The sequence below is a fragment of the Ammospiza caudacuta genome, chromosome 8 (genome assembly GCF_027887145.1).
Source record: "Ammospiza caudacuta isolate bAmmCau1 chromosome 8, bAmmCau1.pri, whole genome shotgun sequence".
NCBI lineage: Eukaryota > Metazoa > Chordata > Aves > Passeriformes > Passerellidae > Ammospiza > Ammospiza caudacuta.
In genome coordinates this window covers 44,026,195-44,046,418 of record NC_080600.1, presented here as the reverse complement: position 1 = coordinate 44,046,418, position 20,224 = coordinate 44,026,195, and the positions used below count along the sequence as shown (strand labels likewise).

Genomic DNA, 20,224 nt, shown 5'->3' with positions numbered 1-20,224 from the left:
GAAAAAAGAGGGAAAAAAAACAGTAAAGTCAGAAGAATTTGACACACACATAAGAATTTTCATTCTCAAATGGCATTGTGAAACATAAACAACAAGAATTCAATGTTGTTCAGAGGTCCATCTTACCTAAAATACATAATCACATCAGGATGACAATGGCCTGTACTCATACCTAGCAAACCAATCTTGACAGAAACCTTCCAGCAAGTAAGCTATTTACTGTTCCTTTCCTAAGCACCTACTACATTTCACTGTCACTAAGAGCAAACAGGAGTAGATGTATGATGAATCAGAACAATTGAGTATATTAATAAAATTTCAGATTCTATTAAACATATTGATTTATGTTTTTAAAGGAGTGCTGCAGTATAAATTAGAGGCTCAAATAAAGGCTTGGGGGAAAGGGGGCATTTTCTGCTATGAAAATTTCCTGTGCTAGGCAATAAGGAACACAGACCTAGAGAGACCCTCAGGTAAAAGGCAGCTAAGACCACTGAGGTGTTTTTGGATGCTGTGGTACAGAGCAGCAGCTTCTGCTGCTGCAGTGACTCCCTGGATGAGAGACAACACCAACTGCATTATCCAGTGGGATCCAAATGTTCTAGTTTGGTAGCTGAGGGTTATCAGTGTGTACTTGTGTGAGATTGCATTTAATCAAGGCCTCCTGCAATAATGTGAAGACTTTATATATTCCTGAAGACCTACTTGAGTAATGTTTGATAAAACTATGCTAACCTCCTTGCCTAATTAGGAACACCCTGCAGATATATACTTTTTGCATTACTAATACTGAAACCACTCTGTTTAACCTAAATTTTTTTCAACTACTTACATTAAACTCTCACAAAATAACTGAACAACAAATATTTATTGAAGATTAAGCCAACACTCAATGCATTTTGAACACTTTAATGCAACAGAGGAAAATACAAAATAGGATGAAAGGGCATCAGGATAAAAAAAAAAAAATAAAGAAATCAATACCAGTTCAAACTATAATACCTGTGTGAACTCTGGGTCCTTCCCAGACCACCAATTTAAAAGTTAAAGCCATATTTGTGGCTATTCTACACTCAATTGGCCCATTCTTTAATGAAAACATTCTGGCATACTGGGCTGCTAACAAAATGCAACCACAGGGGTGGCTCCTGCAATGCTGAGCCTGGTCCAGTCAAGGAAGGACCAACAGATCTTCCACACCAGCTGCACTGAAGCTTCAGCCATGCAGGATGGTGAGGTGCTTGTACAGCTCTGCGTTCCACCAGCTTACGCTCACATTCATAAGAAATAGAAGATCGGATGCTTCAATTCAAGAGCTCATATTCTAAGAAACACCAATAATATGACATACCATTTAGAGGCAGTAGAAGAAAAAACCCAACTTTCCAGGCACCCCATTAATCTTTGCACACATTTAGACTGTACTTCCATATGACAAATTTATTTTATTTTTATTGTTGTGTCAAAAAAATCTGGCTCCTCCTGAAGTATGAAATCTTTAAAACCTTGATTCCTCTTGGAGTGAAGTGCAGCTCCAGGAAACCCGTCTGCTCAAGATTTCCATCCTGACACAGCAGCAAGGATCCAGCAAAGCTTTTGTTTTGGCCAGCAGCCCAATCTTTTCTCCTGCTTTGCTCCTTGCTGAAGTTTAAAACTTGCGTTTGCTGCTACTACATCAACTTCAACAGAAGCAAAGAAGAATTCAACTACAGCAGTAAAACACTGGAAAACTAAAGGAAACCTGAACTGTAAGCATAAAAGAGGAAAAGAGAGAAAAGATCGATTTCCCATCAGTCTGCTGGTCCGGAAAACATTGCGGGAGTAGAAATATAAAGAAGGCCCACATAAGCAGCATGAAGGAGTAAGGTATGTTCATGGCTGGATGAACTCTGTCAAAGTCATCAGAAAACACATACTTGCTGAACAATTTGAAATGCACATTACTAATAACAAATGTGAATGCACAGACATACTTGTATGTAAAAGGCAAAAGCACAGGTCGCTTATCAGAAAGGTGCCTCTTCTTTCCCTTCTTGGTTTCAGGCCTTTATAGATGTAAGGGGTGCTGCCATGGGTACCAAGAGATGGGGTGTTCAAATTCCTCTGGAATTTGAGACACGAACGGCAGCTCTGCAGAGGAGCGGCGGATGACTTCCACGCGGTCCCGCAGCCACAAACCACACATAATTGACTGAAGGAGCCACCAGCAAGTTCCCCCTGCTCTTGCACTCAATACACTCATCCCTCCTTTTCAGTAGCTCAGTAAGTAACTTTTATCACTGTTCTAAAATATTTTCTTTAAAACACTGGTACTTACAAGGTAATGTAGTAATGATGTTGTCATGCCAGTACACTGTTCAAAACAAATATGAGGCCATTCTGACCTTATTTGGAGCACAGACTATTTCAAGCTTGTCAAGCTAGTATGTCAGGCTAGTATGTTCACATCAGTATCTACATTTGTGCTCTTTTTCCAAAAGCAACAACTCGGATATATCCTTTTCTTACATCAAGATGTTCAGGCTATCTCAAAACTAGATCTTATACAAAGTGATCAAGCATCAATCTGACATGGAATGAGTACACAAAATAACTTCCTTCAACTGAAACGCTTAAGTTTTATACAGGAGTCTTTTGATCCATGACAAACAATGTCTCTTAAGGTAACTGACCAGTAAAAATGATTTTTACTCAGCTGGTTGGTACAAGGAGCTGTTAACAGTTGGGCTGTGAGGGTGGCAGCCTCCAATGGTCATGGACTCCCCACACAAGATGCACATACACCCTCAATTCAGCCATCTTTCAACAGAGGATCACACCATTTCATCTCTTCCACGATGTCCCATATTAGCTTCATTTTCATGCCAATTACTCAAAAGTCTGCACTTTTTAAAAACAGTTTAATTTAGGCTATTCTCATAAGAAATCACACCAATTATTGTTCCCTCAGCTGGAAATTAAATCAACTTCAAGCCCTGCTGTGCTTCTTCATTATGAAAAGCACTGTTAAGACCTCTGGAAAGGAAAAGAAAAAAGGCATAATAAAACAAGAAATGGAAGAAAAACAGAGGAAAATTATTATTTCAAAGGAAAAAGTGGAGAAATTAGAACCGCACCAGGAAAACAAAAGGAGAGAAATGCACACATAACAGCAGTTGCTGTAGCCAAGAACAGGATTTCAATCTTTCAAAATGGGATCCATAGACAGTGTAAAACCCAACATGGTGACATAAAGCAGCTGCTCAGCCTTGCACAACTAAGAGGAAACTAATTTCTACAACGTGCTGATGAGAATGCTCACCGATAATGCCACTGTCCTTGCTCTCCAGGGTGGAGCTGGGGGTGCTGATGGTGCCACAGGGACTGCCCTTGTTGGCCGCTGCTTTGCCGGCGCAGCTGTTGAGGGTGGAGCAGGGGCTGTCCGTGCTGGGCGACGTCGTGCTGCTGGTGAGGGTGGAACAGGGACTCACGCCTTGGCTGGCGCCCACACCCTGCCAGGGAAGACCAAGAAACACTCACTGCACAGCAGGCAGGACCCTGCTGGGCTGAAAACTAGACACCTCCAGCTGAGGTAGAGTAAGAGCAAAGCAAAGAGCTCACTTCTCAAGTAAAAACTTCTAGAAGTGAAAGTTTTGTCTTGACTGGGAATCTTAATCTTTCATATTACTCTTAAAAAGTGACCCCTGAATTAAAAAGGGATTTTCACAGTTCAGTAAAAAAGCTCTAGTGAGACAGATCTCTTCTCTATTTAACACTTCATTGGATACCCCTCCCCTCCACTTCTTGTATTTATTCTTTGAGTTGAAAAAACCTAGAACTATAGTCTTATTAATTTTTCACTATCAGTGTGAAAACCCAAACCGAGGCACAAAGATTTAGGAGGGCTGGGACTAAAAGTGGAGAGAGCAAGGGGGAGGAACAGAGGTTGGTAGTTACTGTGAAGTTTTAGTTAGCAGATAAGTTTCATGTGGATAGTAGCTGCCTGCTTCACTGCAATCCCTCTACCCCAAATGACAGAGAAGGACTGTCTGATTGAAGTGAACTTCTCAGGAAGAAATAAACACACTCCTCTCCCCAAGTATGCTCCCATTTTAACAAAATGCTGGCCTTCTCCATTCCTGGAAATCACTGCAAAGAGAAGGCAAAAATTTCCTCCTAAATACTAAAAGCAGAGCAAATTCTAGAAGCTATTCACATTCATAGTAGACTAGATTTAACATCCAGAAGTGATGAGAAATCTATTCAGTTTGTGTGTTTTGAAGATGTGAATTGGTCTTGAATTCTTGAAAACAAACACTTGTTAAAATTGAAATCAAATTCTATTACTGTATTACTATTTAAATGGTTGGTATTTGGGCAGATACCAAATAACTGCAACTAGCAGATAGACAAAATAAGATTAGTCCTCTCTGAAACAGGATGAACATTAAAAGATTATATTCCATTATCCTACCATAACTTCACTTTTCTCTTCCATGTGAGCAGAAGTTGGGATCCCTTCTCCCAGTAAAAACCCCAGTCTTGTCATCAATTCTTGTGCTGCAGGAGAACAGCTTGAGTCTTTGTCAGGCTTTGCTTTGGATTGGGAGGAAAAAAGTTCAAGGTTAGAGTCTTATTTGGGAACTACTAAAAGAGGCAGAAAAAGTACAACCAAATTGTCCACCAGACGTTTAATTCCTGGAGGGTCTTGGATCCTCTGCATAACTGCACAAATCTAGGGGAGGAAAAACCCACCTGCTAGTCAAACCAGAAATGTTTAAGTGCAATCAGTTCATCACTGGACTCATGACCAACACAACACAACAATTCTCCTAAGAGCAGTATTAACTCAATGCTACCAAAGCTTTGTAGCAAGCTGAAATTCTGTTTCTGTCATATAAAAATGTGAAGAGTAGAGGTTAATAACACAGATGTTTTGTAATCTCACAATTAACACCAGAACTAGTACCAAAAATTTTTGTTTTGCTTGCTATGCAAAAGATGTGACATTAGTTCTAAAAGTCTCAGCTCTTCTGGTGCCAAGATATTTAGTTTTATCAGTACCGTGCTTTGAAATGTCTTCCAGCATCCAGATATAACAAGACAAAACTCAAAATGAGGCAACCTGCAACAAAAGCAGCCAAGCACAGCTCTGCCGTTGCACACACTCTTGCAGATGGCATCTCACAAACAAGCATTTCCAGCCCTTTTCCTTCTATTATGCCAGCAATCTGGCATCACCCACCAACCTGTGACCACCTGCTCTGACAGGAACATTTACAGGGCATTTATTTCTTTCATCCATTACTAAAAAAAATATATACATAGGCCTGTCCCATCCTCAGCTATAAACAGCTAATTAAATAAGGAGCATCATCCTACCACTTGGAGAAGAAGCTCCCAGTAGGAGCTACCCTCAGAACTGCCAAGGGGGACACTGAGGAGCAGCTGTATGGCCACTTCCTAGCCAGCACACCAGAGAGCCAGCCGAGACACCCAAACAGCTCTAGCACTTTAACTTTTGGAGATGTCGTGCAACAAACAATTCCCAATTGCTACAGAGTGCCTCAGCAGGCGAGAGAAATAGGTGCCCAGACTAAGGGATGAATTTTAGGAGAGGAGATAAAAGGCCCTCAGCTGCAGCACCTTCTGCCCCACCACCAAGAGGAGCTGGGGTAAGAGGGCAACCCACAAAGCAGCCCAGCTGAACTGTCTCCTGGCCCTCCCTTCACAGAGTCACTGAGCCAGATCAGCATCAGAACAATTTTTAATCTCCGTGAGGAGTATGTAGTCTCTAACCATGTAAGACAGCTGACACTCAGTGGTAGCTGCAAACAGCATGTTTTTCCCCAGGCTGCAGTCTGGAAGAAAAACACAAAATAACAACTGTAACTGAACAGCCGACCACAAGCACTGCTTCAACAATGGCCCAATTTTATGAGTGCCGTAAACCCCAAAGTTTGCAAACATGCGCAGTACCAGTCAACCCTCTGTCTTTATTTCACTGCAGCTCAATGCCTACTTGAATGCATGCATTTCTTAATTTTGTGGACAGCTTAAGGTTTTACTCTGCAAGATTGATTCTCACTTAATCCCAAAAGAAGGAAGTCAAGGAAAGTAGATAGCAAAAGATTTTTATCTCAGAAGTTTCACAAATTGACAGGTCTTCAAATATTTGCCTGGAAATTATATTTTCTCTTTAAAAAAGCCATTTTAAAGATTACAAGTAATCTTTAAGTCACAATCCTGGAAACTACACTTTGTGAAATCAACATCTTCATTCTTCTCTCAAAACTACAAAAATTATAATATCTGACAAGTCTGACTAAATGTTAGGCAGACTGCCAAATTCAGTCAGTAACAGAGACCAAAGCTAAGAGCCCAAGGTGTTCAACGCAGCATCCACTGTTCGAGTCTTGAACAGCAGAAACTGGTGCTGATCTCCAGCAGCCTCAGCCTCATCACCTGGGAGCACAGCTCTGTGAGAGGAGGAATATTACAACATGGTCACCCCTCAAATTAGAGGATGAAGACTACATGCTGTCCCAGCTGGACCTCGAACTTTAATGCCAGCACTAGAAGATGACTGTGAAGATGAAGGCACAAGACCAACCAGGCCAACTATACTATATCAAGTAGATATCAAGTGAAAACAATTTCAAGTATTTCTACTTCTGCTACTAAGCACCTATATTTTAGAAAGAAAACATTGATTTTTTTAAATGGTAGTTTCCTTTAAAATTGAAACAAGAGGAAGAAAAGAAAATTTTCACCTGGAACATCATCAGTTATATCCACTGACCTTAATGAGGTTAAACTTAAAAATTAATCTAAAAAGACATGAAATATACTGACTTATGCCATGACATTTGCTGTAAAAGCCACACTCTCATGTACTAGCCAGTTTAACCAACACGAAACTTTCCAAGAACACCAATTAACTTTAGGGAGGTGGCTTCTCCCAGCTTTGCCAACACAGGAGTTAACTGTTACGGCCTTAACCAGCACACTTTTACAAAATTTCTAAAATGAAGTACTGAGAGGAATGCAAAGCTACACATTTGAGTGAATTTATAATAAAAAAACAAGTTCAGAAAAATGCCAGAAGATACATGGCAGTCAATGACCCTGAGACATCAATTTGCCTGCAGCACATGAGCAGCCCCAGGAACTGAGACAGCTCTAAAGACGGTGTAAGTGTAACATCAAGCAGCCCCTCCTACAAAAGCCTGTTCCCAGCACAAAAGGAGGATCTCACCCCACAGCACATGGCAGCACAGCCGGGCAGACAGACACTCAGCAAGCAGACAGACAGACAGACGGACGCTCACCACTGGCGCTGGGCTCTCCCGGCTCCGGCCGCCTCTGCAGGGCCAGGGCTGCCTCCCCTGGCACCCTGGGGCTCTCCACATACTTGGGCTTCCTGACCAGACCTGCAACGGGAACGAACGGAGCATACCCAACTGTTTCCACACGGACCACAGAGTTCCTATGTCCTGTATCTATCCTCTACGATGTAAAAAAAGCAGAGAAATTACTTCTTACACGCACAGCTGTTATCACAAAGATCAGCGAGCTGCTGTACTTCCACTCTCGTGAGAAACACATGCTCCAGGCCTTTCAGAACACAAAGGCTGCTAGAAAACAAACCTATTGTATGTGGTGTGTAAGCTGCATACTGCATGTAACCCCAGTAGTTGGTCTCCCTACTCTTCTCAGTACTGATGTGTAACTCAGGACTACACCTTGGCTCTCAACCATGCCTCCTCCTGCTCTGCACTTCCCACACCAACAGAGCAAAACCCCTTCAGGGAGCACTGCAGGGGGACTGCAGGTCTGATGCCAGCTGTCCCACATTGACCTTCATAAAGAGACTTTCCCCCTCCCTCCGTTCAGGTCTTCAAAAAGCATCCTTCTCCCTGGTTCAGAGTTCAAGGGCACACCAAAGCTCTCTCATACTTCGTTTATTAAAATCCCACCCTATATTTAGGCTGTGGCACTTCAGTCACATTAAGCATCCCGTCATTCCTTTTGGCAGCAGCCTCAGATGCTACATTAAGTCTCTGAAAATGACATTGATTTCTTGCTGTTTTTCCTGAGCACTTTAAGACTCATGACTGTTTTTAAAGAAAAGCTGCATCTCTCCTCTGTGGCCTCAGGCTCCTAGGGTCACACTGCCACAGAGCTGTGAAGGCCTGGCCACCCCATCACAGGGTAACACACATCATTTGCCCAGAACGATCTGACTGGATCCATCTGTTCTTTCAGATTTCCACCTAGAAGTGCAATATAGGAACATGGTGACTACCTAATTTCTTAGCGAAGAAATACTGGTGAGGAAGTGTCAGTCCTATATGAACACATATTTATATCTCTAGTAGAGATTCTCGAGTCAATTTCACTTTTTACACGATCAGGTCGGCACCAACACCAGAGGGGGCTCTTCCAACGCTACTTGTCTAACAAAAATAAAGGCCATTGGCCCTGGTAAAAGCAGCTGAAAATGCATTCCTTTGAAACAAAATCCCATTCTTTAGGGGAGACAATAGTCTACACCTGTCATTTGTAAGCAGAAGTATAATCAAACATATCAAAGTTGGACAACAAAAAGCACTCATTCTAAAAGAACCAAAAAGACGTGTAGCAGTTGTAGAATTAGATCAACACAGGAAGATCTTCAGGATGTATTTTTAACACTCATGCTTTAAGCTGTGAAGGAAACCCTTTACTGAATTTTGTTCCTCACAAACTGCTGTGGAAGTGACTTAACAGTAATTGCAAATCCAATATAAAACACTGCAACAAGTAGAAGAATTCATGGTAAATTTATTCTCATGCACTAATCTAGAACAGGACGCATGAATTAACCCTTGGATGAAAAGGACTCATTTAAATGTGAAGTGTGTCTGCAGAACAGCAGCTCTTTTACAGAAGTGTAGAGTGGCTGAATCAGGTCTGACAGAATGTTCATCTGGGACAGCGCTTTATCAGCAGCAAATTTGCAGAGGAATCTCAGTAAGGGAAAACACACTCCCTGCTATGCTCTCGTGACTGCTGCTGAGTGCCTTATCGTGTCCTGAGAAAAAAGTGGCCACTTGCTCTTTAGGAGTTTAGATGGATTTTTCTTCCAGGAACTAACTCCAGCCTTTCTCTCACACTCTGTAACATCAGCAGCTGAACACAACACTGCCAGACACAGTGACTGCACTGTCTCCTTTTTACAGCTGCCTTTCTCCTAGGCAGACAAACATCACTCCAGTCTATCACCATAACTTCTCTTCAGGGCCATCCCGCACCAACAGTCATTCCTGAAGCCTGTTCTAGCTTTGCCCTAAATCCAGTGCAGATTTTTAAAGCTGGTCTCCTCCCAAGGGGAACAAACTACAGATTTATACAATTCCATACCACATCTATTATTTTGCGAATAATTCTTAACGCTTTTTTGACTGCAGAAGAGCTGATGTCTCAGAAGATCATTGTAACTTGTGCAGCTCCATCGTTTCCCTCTTGTCAGGACAAAGTGGATCTGTAGCTGTACTGACCCCAGAGACTGCCTGATGCAGGACCCTGGAGCTGGGACAGCTTAGTGCTTGCAGGAGGAACAGTTCCCAGGGCTCCCATGGGCAGGCCACACAACTGCAGCCTGAGATTAGACCAGTTCTCTGACCTAGCCTAGTCTCAAGAATCAGTATGAGGATTAATTTGCTTATTAATTAGAAGTTTTAATTGAAGTTTAAATTCAAAACTTACTGAAGTTCTGTTGTACACTTATGCAAGACTCTCCTAGGACTCACCTCCAGCATTCACTGATGGAAATTCACTGATTTCCAAGGAAACCTTTCTCTGTTAAAGCATTATCGTATCATTAATGTAAGGAAAGCAGCAAACATTTTTTTCAAGTGCAACAGCATCATCTTTCATTCATATCTTAAACTCCACAATCCATTTTATTAGAACATCCCTTATAAATCAGTATATTCATTCTTTTAGTTGAGCCTCCTAAATCAGACTACAATCAACTATTACCCCTCTAAGAGAACAAAAACTGGTTTAGCTGCACACCTGTTAAGATAACCAATCCAAACAATGCTCATTCTAGCTTTGTAGTAGAAGCAGCTCAACTGGAAGGACTGAAATTAGAATGTTGTTCTACCACTGCTACAACCGAACTTCAGAACACTACTTCAGCCTCCTGTGCAGTCCTTTCTTCTTTCACTCACCATATCCAGAAAGATCTGTAACTTGCTGTCATGCTAAGAGACCTCTGAAATCAGGACAGTAGTACAGTTCTGTTACTACCCCTGCCCCAGATACTAGACAGCTAATTTATATTGAATCATCTTCCATTAGCTAGAGTTTGGTGAAAGTCAAAGGAATAGCACAATGTTTCTGTCAGCCTCCTATCATCTGGTTAGGTTTTTGTTCAAAATAATGACGCATAAATGCCAATGCATTCCCAGCACTGTAGAATCACAGGAAGTCTTTTCCCTTGGGTGTAGGTCACAGTGGAATGACTCTGCATTCATCATGAATATGGCTTTTCAGTCACAACTCATCAACTGTTCAGCATTTTCTGTGCTGACAAAGCCCAGCTTTTGACACTCTGTTCCCAGACCTTATAAACTCAAACCTGTTGAGTGTCTCCACAGGCAACAGGAACATGGAGAGTTTCACTTGTCTCTCCCACACTGACCCGAGTGAACCCAAGTGATGATGGTGTGCTGGAATGATTTCTATGCACAGAATGCTGATAAAAGGAGTCCCATGGAGCCCCATATTTAGTCTGGCTCCCATACCAGTGGGTAGGCACCACTGAGGATAAAACCGCTGAAAATGAACAACTTCCTTGTCACTTCCACAGCAATTTATCTAATAATACATTTGTGTATGGAGATACAAGTAAAATAATTGAACTGCAACAGCCACAAACAATACTCACTCTTACACAGTCACTAACACATGCACAAAGCTTTTTTGCAGCAGTCCTTTACCTGATTAACTAACCATAAATAACCAGGTTTAATCATATTCAGACACTTCAATATAAGTATCTGCAACACCAAATAGATTAATTTTTTGCCACGTGAAATAATATGTTCTATTTAATAACCAATTACTTTTTTAACCTGGAAACATGCACTACTTTTATTCTTGTTGCAAAAGTTTAACATGATTTTACTAAGTTATTTTATGCAGAATTTCTCAATAACTGAGTTAACATGTTATGAAGATTTTAGTTGCTCGTTGTTCCATCTTACCTGGAGACTTCTTGCTTGCTCTTGCCTGCATCAGATAGGACTGTCGTGGCAGCAGAGGCGAGGACGGCAGTGACATTGAGACTCCTTTGGCCAAGTTTGTTCTGTAAGTGTCCTGGGAGCCTGGCTGCTCGCCACTGGGGAAATCTGCATTGTGGCCAGATGTTGCTCTAACCTGCGAGGCATTCTCTGGGCAGTAGTCACCTGCTAAAAATAAAATCTTGTCATCTGTTTGGTGATGTGCCAAAATAAACAGCCTAGAGTTGCACTGAAATATAAGTATTTAACACAAGAAAACACTTGCCAGCAACAATTGAGCATGACTCGCACTACTGTGCCACCTCCACTGCAAAATCCAGATAACCACTGGGAAAATGTAAATACACAAGTAAGCAACATTCCAATTGAAAGTAAAAAAGAGAAAAAAGGGGAAGAAAAACCTCACTTTCAACAGTCAGCACTTTTCAGACTCCATCCTTAGGGTCAACATCAAGTTCCCTAAGAACATAAAAGTATTTTTCAAACTGAAAAGATGTTTTAGCATCACTGCATTAGCACCTGAAATACTGTTTACTTAACTAGTTAAAGGAGGGTTGGGTTACTCCTTACATGTAATGAAAAGGTGGATTACTAATACGTACAGTTAGAGATGGGCAGTCTAAGATTTGCTTTCCCATTTTCAGGGCTAGTAAAGAGGTTAAAGATTTCCCTTCTCTGTTCTTTTGAAAATTAAACTTCTACAACAGCCGATTTAAACACAGATTTAACACTGCTGATATTATTTGTTTCAAATACAGAATATGTAAGTTTGCTTCAAAAGGTGTTGAAAAACACAGTTGAATGGTGATACAGCTAAATGTAACTAGAAAATACTGGAATTCCTGTTAATAGCTTTTTACTAGCCACATATACAGGCTGCAGTTTGGAATTTGTAAGTATTCCAGGTGGACTGCTGAGGGGTGGGGGTGCAAAAGGGTTGACACATCCACCTGCAATTCCTTCATTTCTATTTTCCCCTTTATGATGGCATAATCTGTGTAATTCATTGCCTTCTTAGTAGACTTTCAAATTTTGAATTAATTTACTTGTCTCTATTGTATATGAAACATTACAACATGGAAGACAGTTGGATGGAGCTAAATAGCTCTAATCAGTAGGTTAGGAGTATTTGATCATGACAGTAACAGGAAAGATATTTTACAGTCAATACATAGAGACGCTACTGTATCTTAGGAATTTTTGTTCCAGCGGTACTCTGTTTTTTCTTTTTCCTGATGCTGTGGAGAGCAGGCTTCCATGACTAAGATTCTAACAGCAGTATGACTTAAAAGACAAAAATTTAAAATGTGTACCACAGAAATTCTCCTTTTCATTAATTTCATTACCTAATTTTATAATAAGCCTTTGCACATTACCACTCACATCGCCATGGTGTTCACACAGAGCAGCTCTTTGGAGCAAAACCCACACCTTGAGAAAACCCAAGGCTTCAGCCTAAGGGTGTTGTATCCTCAGTGATGGTCAGCGTATTTGAACAGTGCTGCATTCTATTGAAGCAGAAAAACCCCGGTGTTAAGTGTAAAATGGTTATGATACAATGGAATAGCAGACACCTATTATACAAATAGCATTCCAAGAAAGGAGGAACAGCACCCTGCTCCTCCAAGCCTTTTCTAAAAGGCTGTTAGTAATAGACCAACGCCACACCCGTGAGCTTAGAAACCATGCACACCAGGAACAGCAGGGAACCAGCAGAGCACGTACACCACAGCCCCTGGAATGCCGCCCCAACCACGGGCACAGACCAGCTCTTCCCCAGAACACCCCGACAGCCCAAGAGCAGCTCCAGTGGAAGCCTGGCACAGCACATGTCCCTCGCTGAACAGGCCGAGGCTCCCTTCGCTCAGCAGGGACAAGGATAGGGCCGCTCCGAGGCTCCCTTCGCTCAGCAGGGACAGGGACAAGGATAGGGCCGGCTCTGAGGCTCCCTTCGCTCAGCAGGGACAGGGACAGGGCCGCTCCGAGGCTCCCTTCGCTCAGCAGGGACAAGGATAGGGCCGCTCCGAGGCTCCCTTCGCTCAGCAGGGACAGGGACAAGGATAGGGCCGGCTCTGAGGCTCCCTTCGCTCAGCGGGCACAGGGCCGGCTCCGAGGCTCCCTTCGCTCAGCAGGGACAGGGCCGCTCCGAGGCTCCCTTCACTCAGCAGGCAGAGGGCCGGCTCCGAGGCTCCCTTCGCTCAGCAGGGACAGGGACAAGGATAGGGCCGGCTCCGAGGCTCCCTTCGCTCAGCAGGGACAGGGACAGGGCCGGCTCCGAGGCTCCCTTCGCTCAGCAGGGACAGGGACAGGGCCGCTCCGAGGCTCCCTTCACTCAGCAGGCACAGGGCCGGCTCCGAGGCTCCCTTCGCTCAGCAGGGACAGGGACAGGGCCGCTCCGAGGCTCCCTTCACTCAGCGGGCACAGGGCCGGCTCCGAGGCTCCCTTCGCTCAGCAGGGACAGGGACAGGGATAGGGCTGCTCCGAGGCTCCCTTCGCTCAGCAGGGACAGGGATAGGGCCGCTCCGAGGCTCCCTTCGCTCAGCAGGCACAGGGACAGGGCCGCTCCGAGGCTCCCTTCGCTCAGCAGGGACAGGGACAGGGCCGGCTCCGAGGCTCCCTTCGCTCAGCAGGGACAGGGACAGGGATAGGGCTGCTCCGAGGCTCCCTTCGCTCAGCAGGGACAGGGATAGGGCCGCTCCGAGGCTCCCTTCGCTCAGCAGGCACAGGGACAGGGCCGCTCCGAGGCTCCCTTCGCTCAGCAGGGACAGGGACAGGGCCGGCTCCGAGGCTCCCTTCGCTCAGCAGGGACAGGGACAGGGATAGGGCTGCTCCGAGGCTCCCTTCGCTCAGCAGGGACAGGGATAGGGCCGCTCCGAGGCTCCCTTCGCTCAGCAGGGACAGGGACAGGGATAGGGCTGCTCCGAGGCTCCCTTCGCTCAGCAGGCACAGGGACAGGGCCGCTCCGAGGCTCCCTTCGCTCAGCAGGGACAGGGACAGGGCCGGCTCCGAGGCTCCCTTCGCTCAGCAGGGACAGGGACAGGGATAGGGCTGCTCCGAGGCTCCCTTCGCTCAGCAGGGACAGGGATAGGGCCGCTCCGAGGCTCCCTTCGCTCAGCAGGGACAGGGACAGGGATAGGGCTGCTCCGAGGCTCCCTTCGCTCAGCAGGCACAGGGACAGGGCCGCTCCGAGGCTCCCTTCGCTCAGCAGGGACAGGGACAGGGACAGGGCCGCTCCGAGGCTCCCTTCGCTCAGCAGGGACAGGGACAGGGACAGGGCCGCTCCGAGGCTCCCTTCGCTCAGCAGAGACAGGGACAGGGCCGCTCCGAGGCTCCCTTCACTCAGCGGGCACAGGGCCGGCTCCGAGGCTCCCTTCGCTCAGCAGGGACAGGGACAGGGATAGGGCTGCTCCGAGGCTCCCTTCGCTCAGCAGGGACAGGGACAGGGATAGGGCTGCTCCGAGGCTCCCTTCGCTCAGCAGGCACAGGGACAGGGCCGCTCCGAGGCTCCCTTCGCTCAGCAGGGACAGGGACAGGGCCGGCTCCGAGGCTCCCTTCGCTCAGCAGGGACAGGGACAGGGACAGGGCCGGCTCCGAGGCTCCCTTCGCTCAGCAGGGACAGGGACAGGGATAGGGCTGCTCCGAGGCTCCCTTCGCTCAGCAGGGACAGGGACAGGGCCGCTCCGAGGCTCCCTTCACTCAGCAGACACAGGGCCGGCTCCGAGGCTCCCTCCGCTCATGGGGGACAAGGACAGGGCGCTCCGAGGCTCCCTTCACTCAGCAGGCACAGGGATAGGGCCGCTCCGAGGCTCCCTCCGCTCATCGGGGACAAGGACAGGGCCGCTCCGTGCCCGGGGCAGGCCCAGGGCTCCCTGGGGACACTGCGGTGTCCCTGCCCTAGCGAGCCCGCGGCAGCTCTGAGGAAGGCACAGACGCGCGGCCCGGCCCGGCAGCATCCACACCCGCACCAGGAACCTCCTCTGTGGCTGCCTCCAATTCAATTGCATGCGAGATAACGAGGGGTGCCAAGCTTTTTACATGCTTACATCATCCTTTACTAAGTCTCTAAAATAATTCCATTTAATTCTGCACTTTCTATTTTGTGTAAACTGGACTGATGTCCAATCTCCACATTTCATCCAAATAACAGGAAAATTCCCGTAACATATCTGGCTCTACACATGACAAGACAAACCCAAAATTACCAAACTTGTGGGATTCACCCAGTAATAGATTATGCTTCCCACACAGCAATTTAACATTAGGGAAACAATAGTAGAAAAATGCATGAGAAATACCTGTCAAAATACGATCTGTTAAAATGCCCAGATACTAGTAGATGCCACACAAACACAAAACCCCAAAATTACCCCAGAAAAATACTTTAAAATTACATGACATTGCCAGGCATCTACCAGAGTATAAAGCAGGTTGCATCAGTTCTGGAGTGGAAGTTTGTAAAACAAACACATAAGGGAAGGTCTTGTGAAACCCCACGTCCATTTTTTTAAAAACTCTGAGTTGTACATTTTCCACTTCCAAGCAGCCTCTGGACAAAAACCTTGCGCAAGCATCAATCAACACTGGAGTTCTTACTCAGTGGTCAATGCAACCACAGAAACAAAAAGTTTGAAAAACCACACACAAAAATCTTGGAGAATGAAAATCAAATCCCAGTTTAGCTGCACCGAAGGATGCAACTGATTGGCATAATCTGATTACAAACTCCTTTTTTTTTCTCTTAGATACAAAGAGATACAAGGATGGCCGACTACAGTAATAATTTTATAGAGCTTAATATTCTAAAAGAGAACTTGAATTTTAAATTCAAACTAATCCTATTTGATAGGGAGGATAACTAAAACAGAAACCTTCACACCTGTCTGTATCAGTATTAAACATTATAAAATGCATCTAATTCTTCATTCAATATAAGGTGCTTAGAAACCAGAAGAATGCCACCTACATTACCAAAATATGTGTAAACTGAGTTTGATGCAAATGTGGAATTCAGATCACTTTTTAACATGAAGGAATAGGACCACTACCTTTACAGCAGTGAGAGCTTGAACAATGAACATGCAGCCTCTTTGATCCTGGATATTGAGAGCAGCCACAGAGAAAATTATGTTCCATGGATTCCCTCAACAAGCCCTTCTGGGAAAGCCTGTTTTGTCTTTCTCTCCCTTAACCTTTCTGCTAAAGTGAAACACAACTCTCAACCCACTTGATAAAGAAATCTGATATAAAATCATGCTACAATGGAAGAAATCCTCAATTCTGTAGTTCTGTTTCAGATGTGTTAAAAAGAAAAAAAAGCGCAGGATGCTGCTGCTGACCAAGGCTCCCTGAGAAACCCACAAAGTGAAGGAAGGACACCACCACATCCAACACTGATGTGACTACACACTAGCACTGACAGTCTCAAAGTCCACTCTGCTCCACAGGATGTGTTTCATCCTAACAAATATTTAAGAAAGGATGAGACCTTACAGACAAGTTCAGAAGGCCACTACATGTGGGAAAAAGAAAACAGTTGTAGGAACAAGGAAAGCCATCCAAACTGGGAAGTCCCTTCCAGAACAAGGCATCTCTACGTCTAAGCAGTAAGAAACTGGGTAATGATTATGAAATCCAGTGGGTTTGATAGTCTTTCAACAGAACTGACAGGCAAGTGTACACAGAACTCTGTAACCTGGCTCAGTGACCAAGTGTGAGGTGCTTCATTTTTATTGTAAAACACTAAGCACTGCTCTTGAAGGGCTGTGTCTTTGAAATGCTTACATGCATGTGTGTGCTTGTACACACAGCCAGCCCAGCCTCAGGAGGGCAATCCAGGAGGCTTGGGGAGTCCAGTGTCCCATGCAAACACTGACCAGGAGCTGCAGAACCACTCCTGCCAAGTGGAGCCATCCACGGCCAGCCTTCTGGGACAGGACACAGGCTGCTGGCATGGCAAATACACACATGAGGGGAGAGCGGCATTTAATTCTTTTGCTCTCGAGGCTCTGGGAAGAAAAAGAGAGAAACTAGCATGGAATGGGAAGAAAACGCATTACAGCCTGAGTAAAGGAAGCAGTGAAGTGCAATGAGTGACAAACAATCCAGCAAAATTAGAACAAATGGTTTAAATGGCCAACCTTTGCCAACTCTGCTTGTACTTGACATTATTTGCTCACTTTCTGGCATTTATTTCTGCACCCTGGATTATTTTATCAGTACACAAAATATTAACATTCTCCTGTAACTCTTTAAAAAAAAAGAAAGAAAACAGGGAAAAATAAAGGTTATTCAGGTCACTGAAGTAATTTGCATATGTGTTTCAAGGGCAGAATTTTTTTTGAGGGGTGGTGTTTATATGTACATGGGATACATCACTGAAATTAGCTTCTGAAAAGACACATTAAATACTGAGTGCTCAGCAAAAAAGCTTAAGCTCTTAAATAACTGACAAGAGCAGCTGAAAGTGGGCAAAGCAACACAAGATAATCAAAACCAGCTCCATATTTTAAGCATGAAACAATGCTTCCTCTGTTGCAAGGTATTTTTAGAGTAACAACAAAAAAATCAAACTGAAACTTAAAAGTATTCCATTCCAAGTTCAATGTTCAAAATGTTAAAATTCAAAGCCTAATATCACAGAGCATTTGGACAGAAAAAGCCAACTGAATTTACATATTTAGATTGAAAAAGGCAAACTTATTTTATTTAATGGCCTTTCAGTTTTCCAGAACGGTACCTTGATGCTGTCAGCTGGGTTCAGAGTGTATTAGGCCAAAATGCTGAGTCAGATGCAATGCAAGACAGGGGTGTTAAAAGCTGCATTTAGCTGACCACAGGCAGCTGAGAATGAAACCTTTACTGCTACAGGCAAGTAATTCTTAAAACACTCAGTTTTAAAATAAAGATTAAATAGTGGGTCTGGGTCTTAAGAAAAAAATAGGCTTTTCTGCACAGCAGCTTCACTTTTCAGAGTAGCAATTTAGTTGCCACTAGCAATAAAAACAATAAATAAAAAACCAACCAAACAAAAAACCCCCAAAACCAAAAAACCCCAAAACCCAGTAACAGTGAATTTCAGTACATTTCTGTTTATCATTCCAAGTGCTGCCCCAGTGCAGCACGTCAGGCTTGTAACAGGGGCCTTGGCTGAAAGGAAAAGGAGAAAGTAAAACGGGTGGTGGAACCTCATACAAGCGATCATAGCTCATGTCTTCCAAAGACATTTTACTTATGAAAAAGAATACAAAGTATAATCTCAATTTCTTAATTGTATCTGATTATGTGAATAAAAGAGAGGAAATTCTGAATTCTCATATTTCATCCAACCTGTTCAGTATACAATATTCCTAAAGGACAAGGCAGACAAACAAAAGTAACTAACGATATGCCAGTCTGCAATGAAACATAATGCAGAAATAAAGCCTCCATTCCATACAAACATTCAGAAGTCTGTATACCCATACTTAAGCCAAAGATACTTACACGAAGATACCAGAATATAAGAAGGAAACTAATGCAAACGAAAAGTAAGTCTCAAAAAGTATGGAAAAAAATTAGGTCTGATCTATCAGATCTGAATCAAACAAGACACAGGAAAGATTTATTAATATGGACCCTTTTTGCAGACCAAATAATAAAAAAAAAATTGAAATATTCAGGCAACTACTGAAAGTCTGATGTTTACAAATCCATAAGTACTTCAATAACTTTTATTTCAGAAACCAAAACCACCCATCTTGTTTGTCCAAATTCTCTGCCTTTAAAGCTCCATGTTGCTGCATTCTAAACATCATCTTTTTGTTGACATAATAATCTGTCTCTTGTTATTTGACCACTACTATTAATATCTAACAAGCCCTGAAGCTGGAAAACCTCAAAGTCCCAACTACTTACCACACTGAATTTCTACTGACATCAATAAAGTTTCCAGGCACACCATGCACTACATTTGATGTTCAACTTCTGATGGGATTTAGTGCAGAAGAACACTGCAAACTAAGCACAATACTGCCATTATTCATGTTCCTTCAGGCCTGATATTGGGTCAACAGAATGACAATGGTCACGCTACTACAAAACCATCTGAAATAACCAAGTATGTTCTGTAGAAACTTAATATACAGGATTTTATTTTCTTTTTAAATTAAAATACATTACATGTATTTTATACTGAATAAGCTTTTGCTTAGTTAGAAAAAAAAAAAACATTCTCAAATGCAAGCGAGTTGACGACTTTGGGATAGTTTAAGAAAACAAATATAATTATATACTGGAAAGCAGCTGGCAGTACAGAAACCCAACAGGAAATACTAATAAAAAATTTATCTCTGAAGCATTTTTAAGCATTTAAGAATTAGTAGCTCTGTAGAATTTCTAAACCAATCATAATTGAGAAGTACTTTTTGTTTATATTCTGAAGCTTATTATGTATATTCTTTATACTATCACCTCTTCTAGGCACAAACAGGACTTACAGGTAACCTAGTAGAACTTGAACAACAGTCTTCTGGCCCTGATTGCTTGAACTGTGTCACTAACACACAAAATTTCTATGCTACATTAAAATAAAAACAGCCAGCTGCTTTCAGCTGAGGCCAGAGGCAGAAGATCTCCTTGTGGTTACAGAGGTCAAGTCAAAAACCTCAAGGAAATAAACTGGTTAACAAGTAAACCTCAACTATGAGAACACAGCAGGAGAGAGAGCAGAAACACACAATTCCATGGTAGGTAGGTAGAAACGCAGGGCAGAAACAGACCAAGAGCTGGGATTACGGGATTACCTTAAATGCAGAAAATAAAGTCCATTAACAAAGCAAAGCAAAAGACAAAGAGCAAGGAACGAGAACACACACCCTCAGCAGACAGCTCTGCCACGTCCCACTGGAGAGACACCTCCCCAGCAATCTCTAGAGGACTTGGAAACTTTGGAAGAGTTTAAAGAGATAACATGC

The 20,224-nt window shown here is 43.6% G+C and overlaps 1 protein-coding gene across 1 annotated transcript in view; it reads right to left on the bottom strand.

Annotated features, from left to right (window-relative positions):
* The window catches only part of TANC1 (tetratricopeptide repeat, ankyrin repeat and coiled-coil containing 1), a 62,344-nt gene that overhangs the window by 22,662 nt on the left and 19,458 nt on the right, over window positions 1–20,224 (bottom strand). Inside the window, exons 3-6 of the mRNA XM_058809785.1 lie at window positions 11,238–11,438; window positions 7,311–7,412; window positions 4,454–4,575; window positions 3,302–3,491 (exon numbers count right to left, since the gene is read on the bottom strand). Coding sequence (XP_058665768.1) covers window positions 3,302–3,491; window positions 4,454–4,575; window positions 7,311–7,412; window positions 11,238–11,438 — 615 coding nt within the window. The remainder of the gene's footprint in view (window positions 1–3,301; window positions 3,492–4,453; window positions 4,576–7,310; window positions 7,413–11,237; window positions 11,439–20,224) is intronic.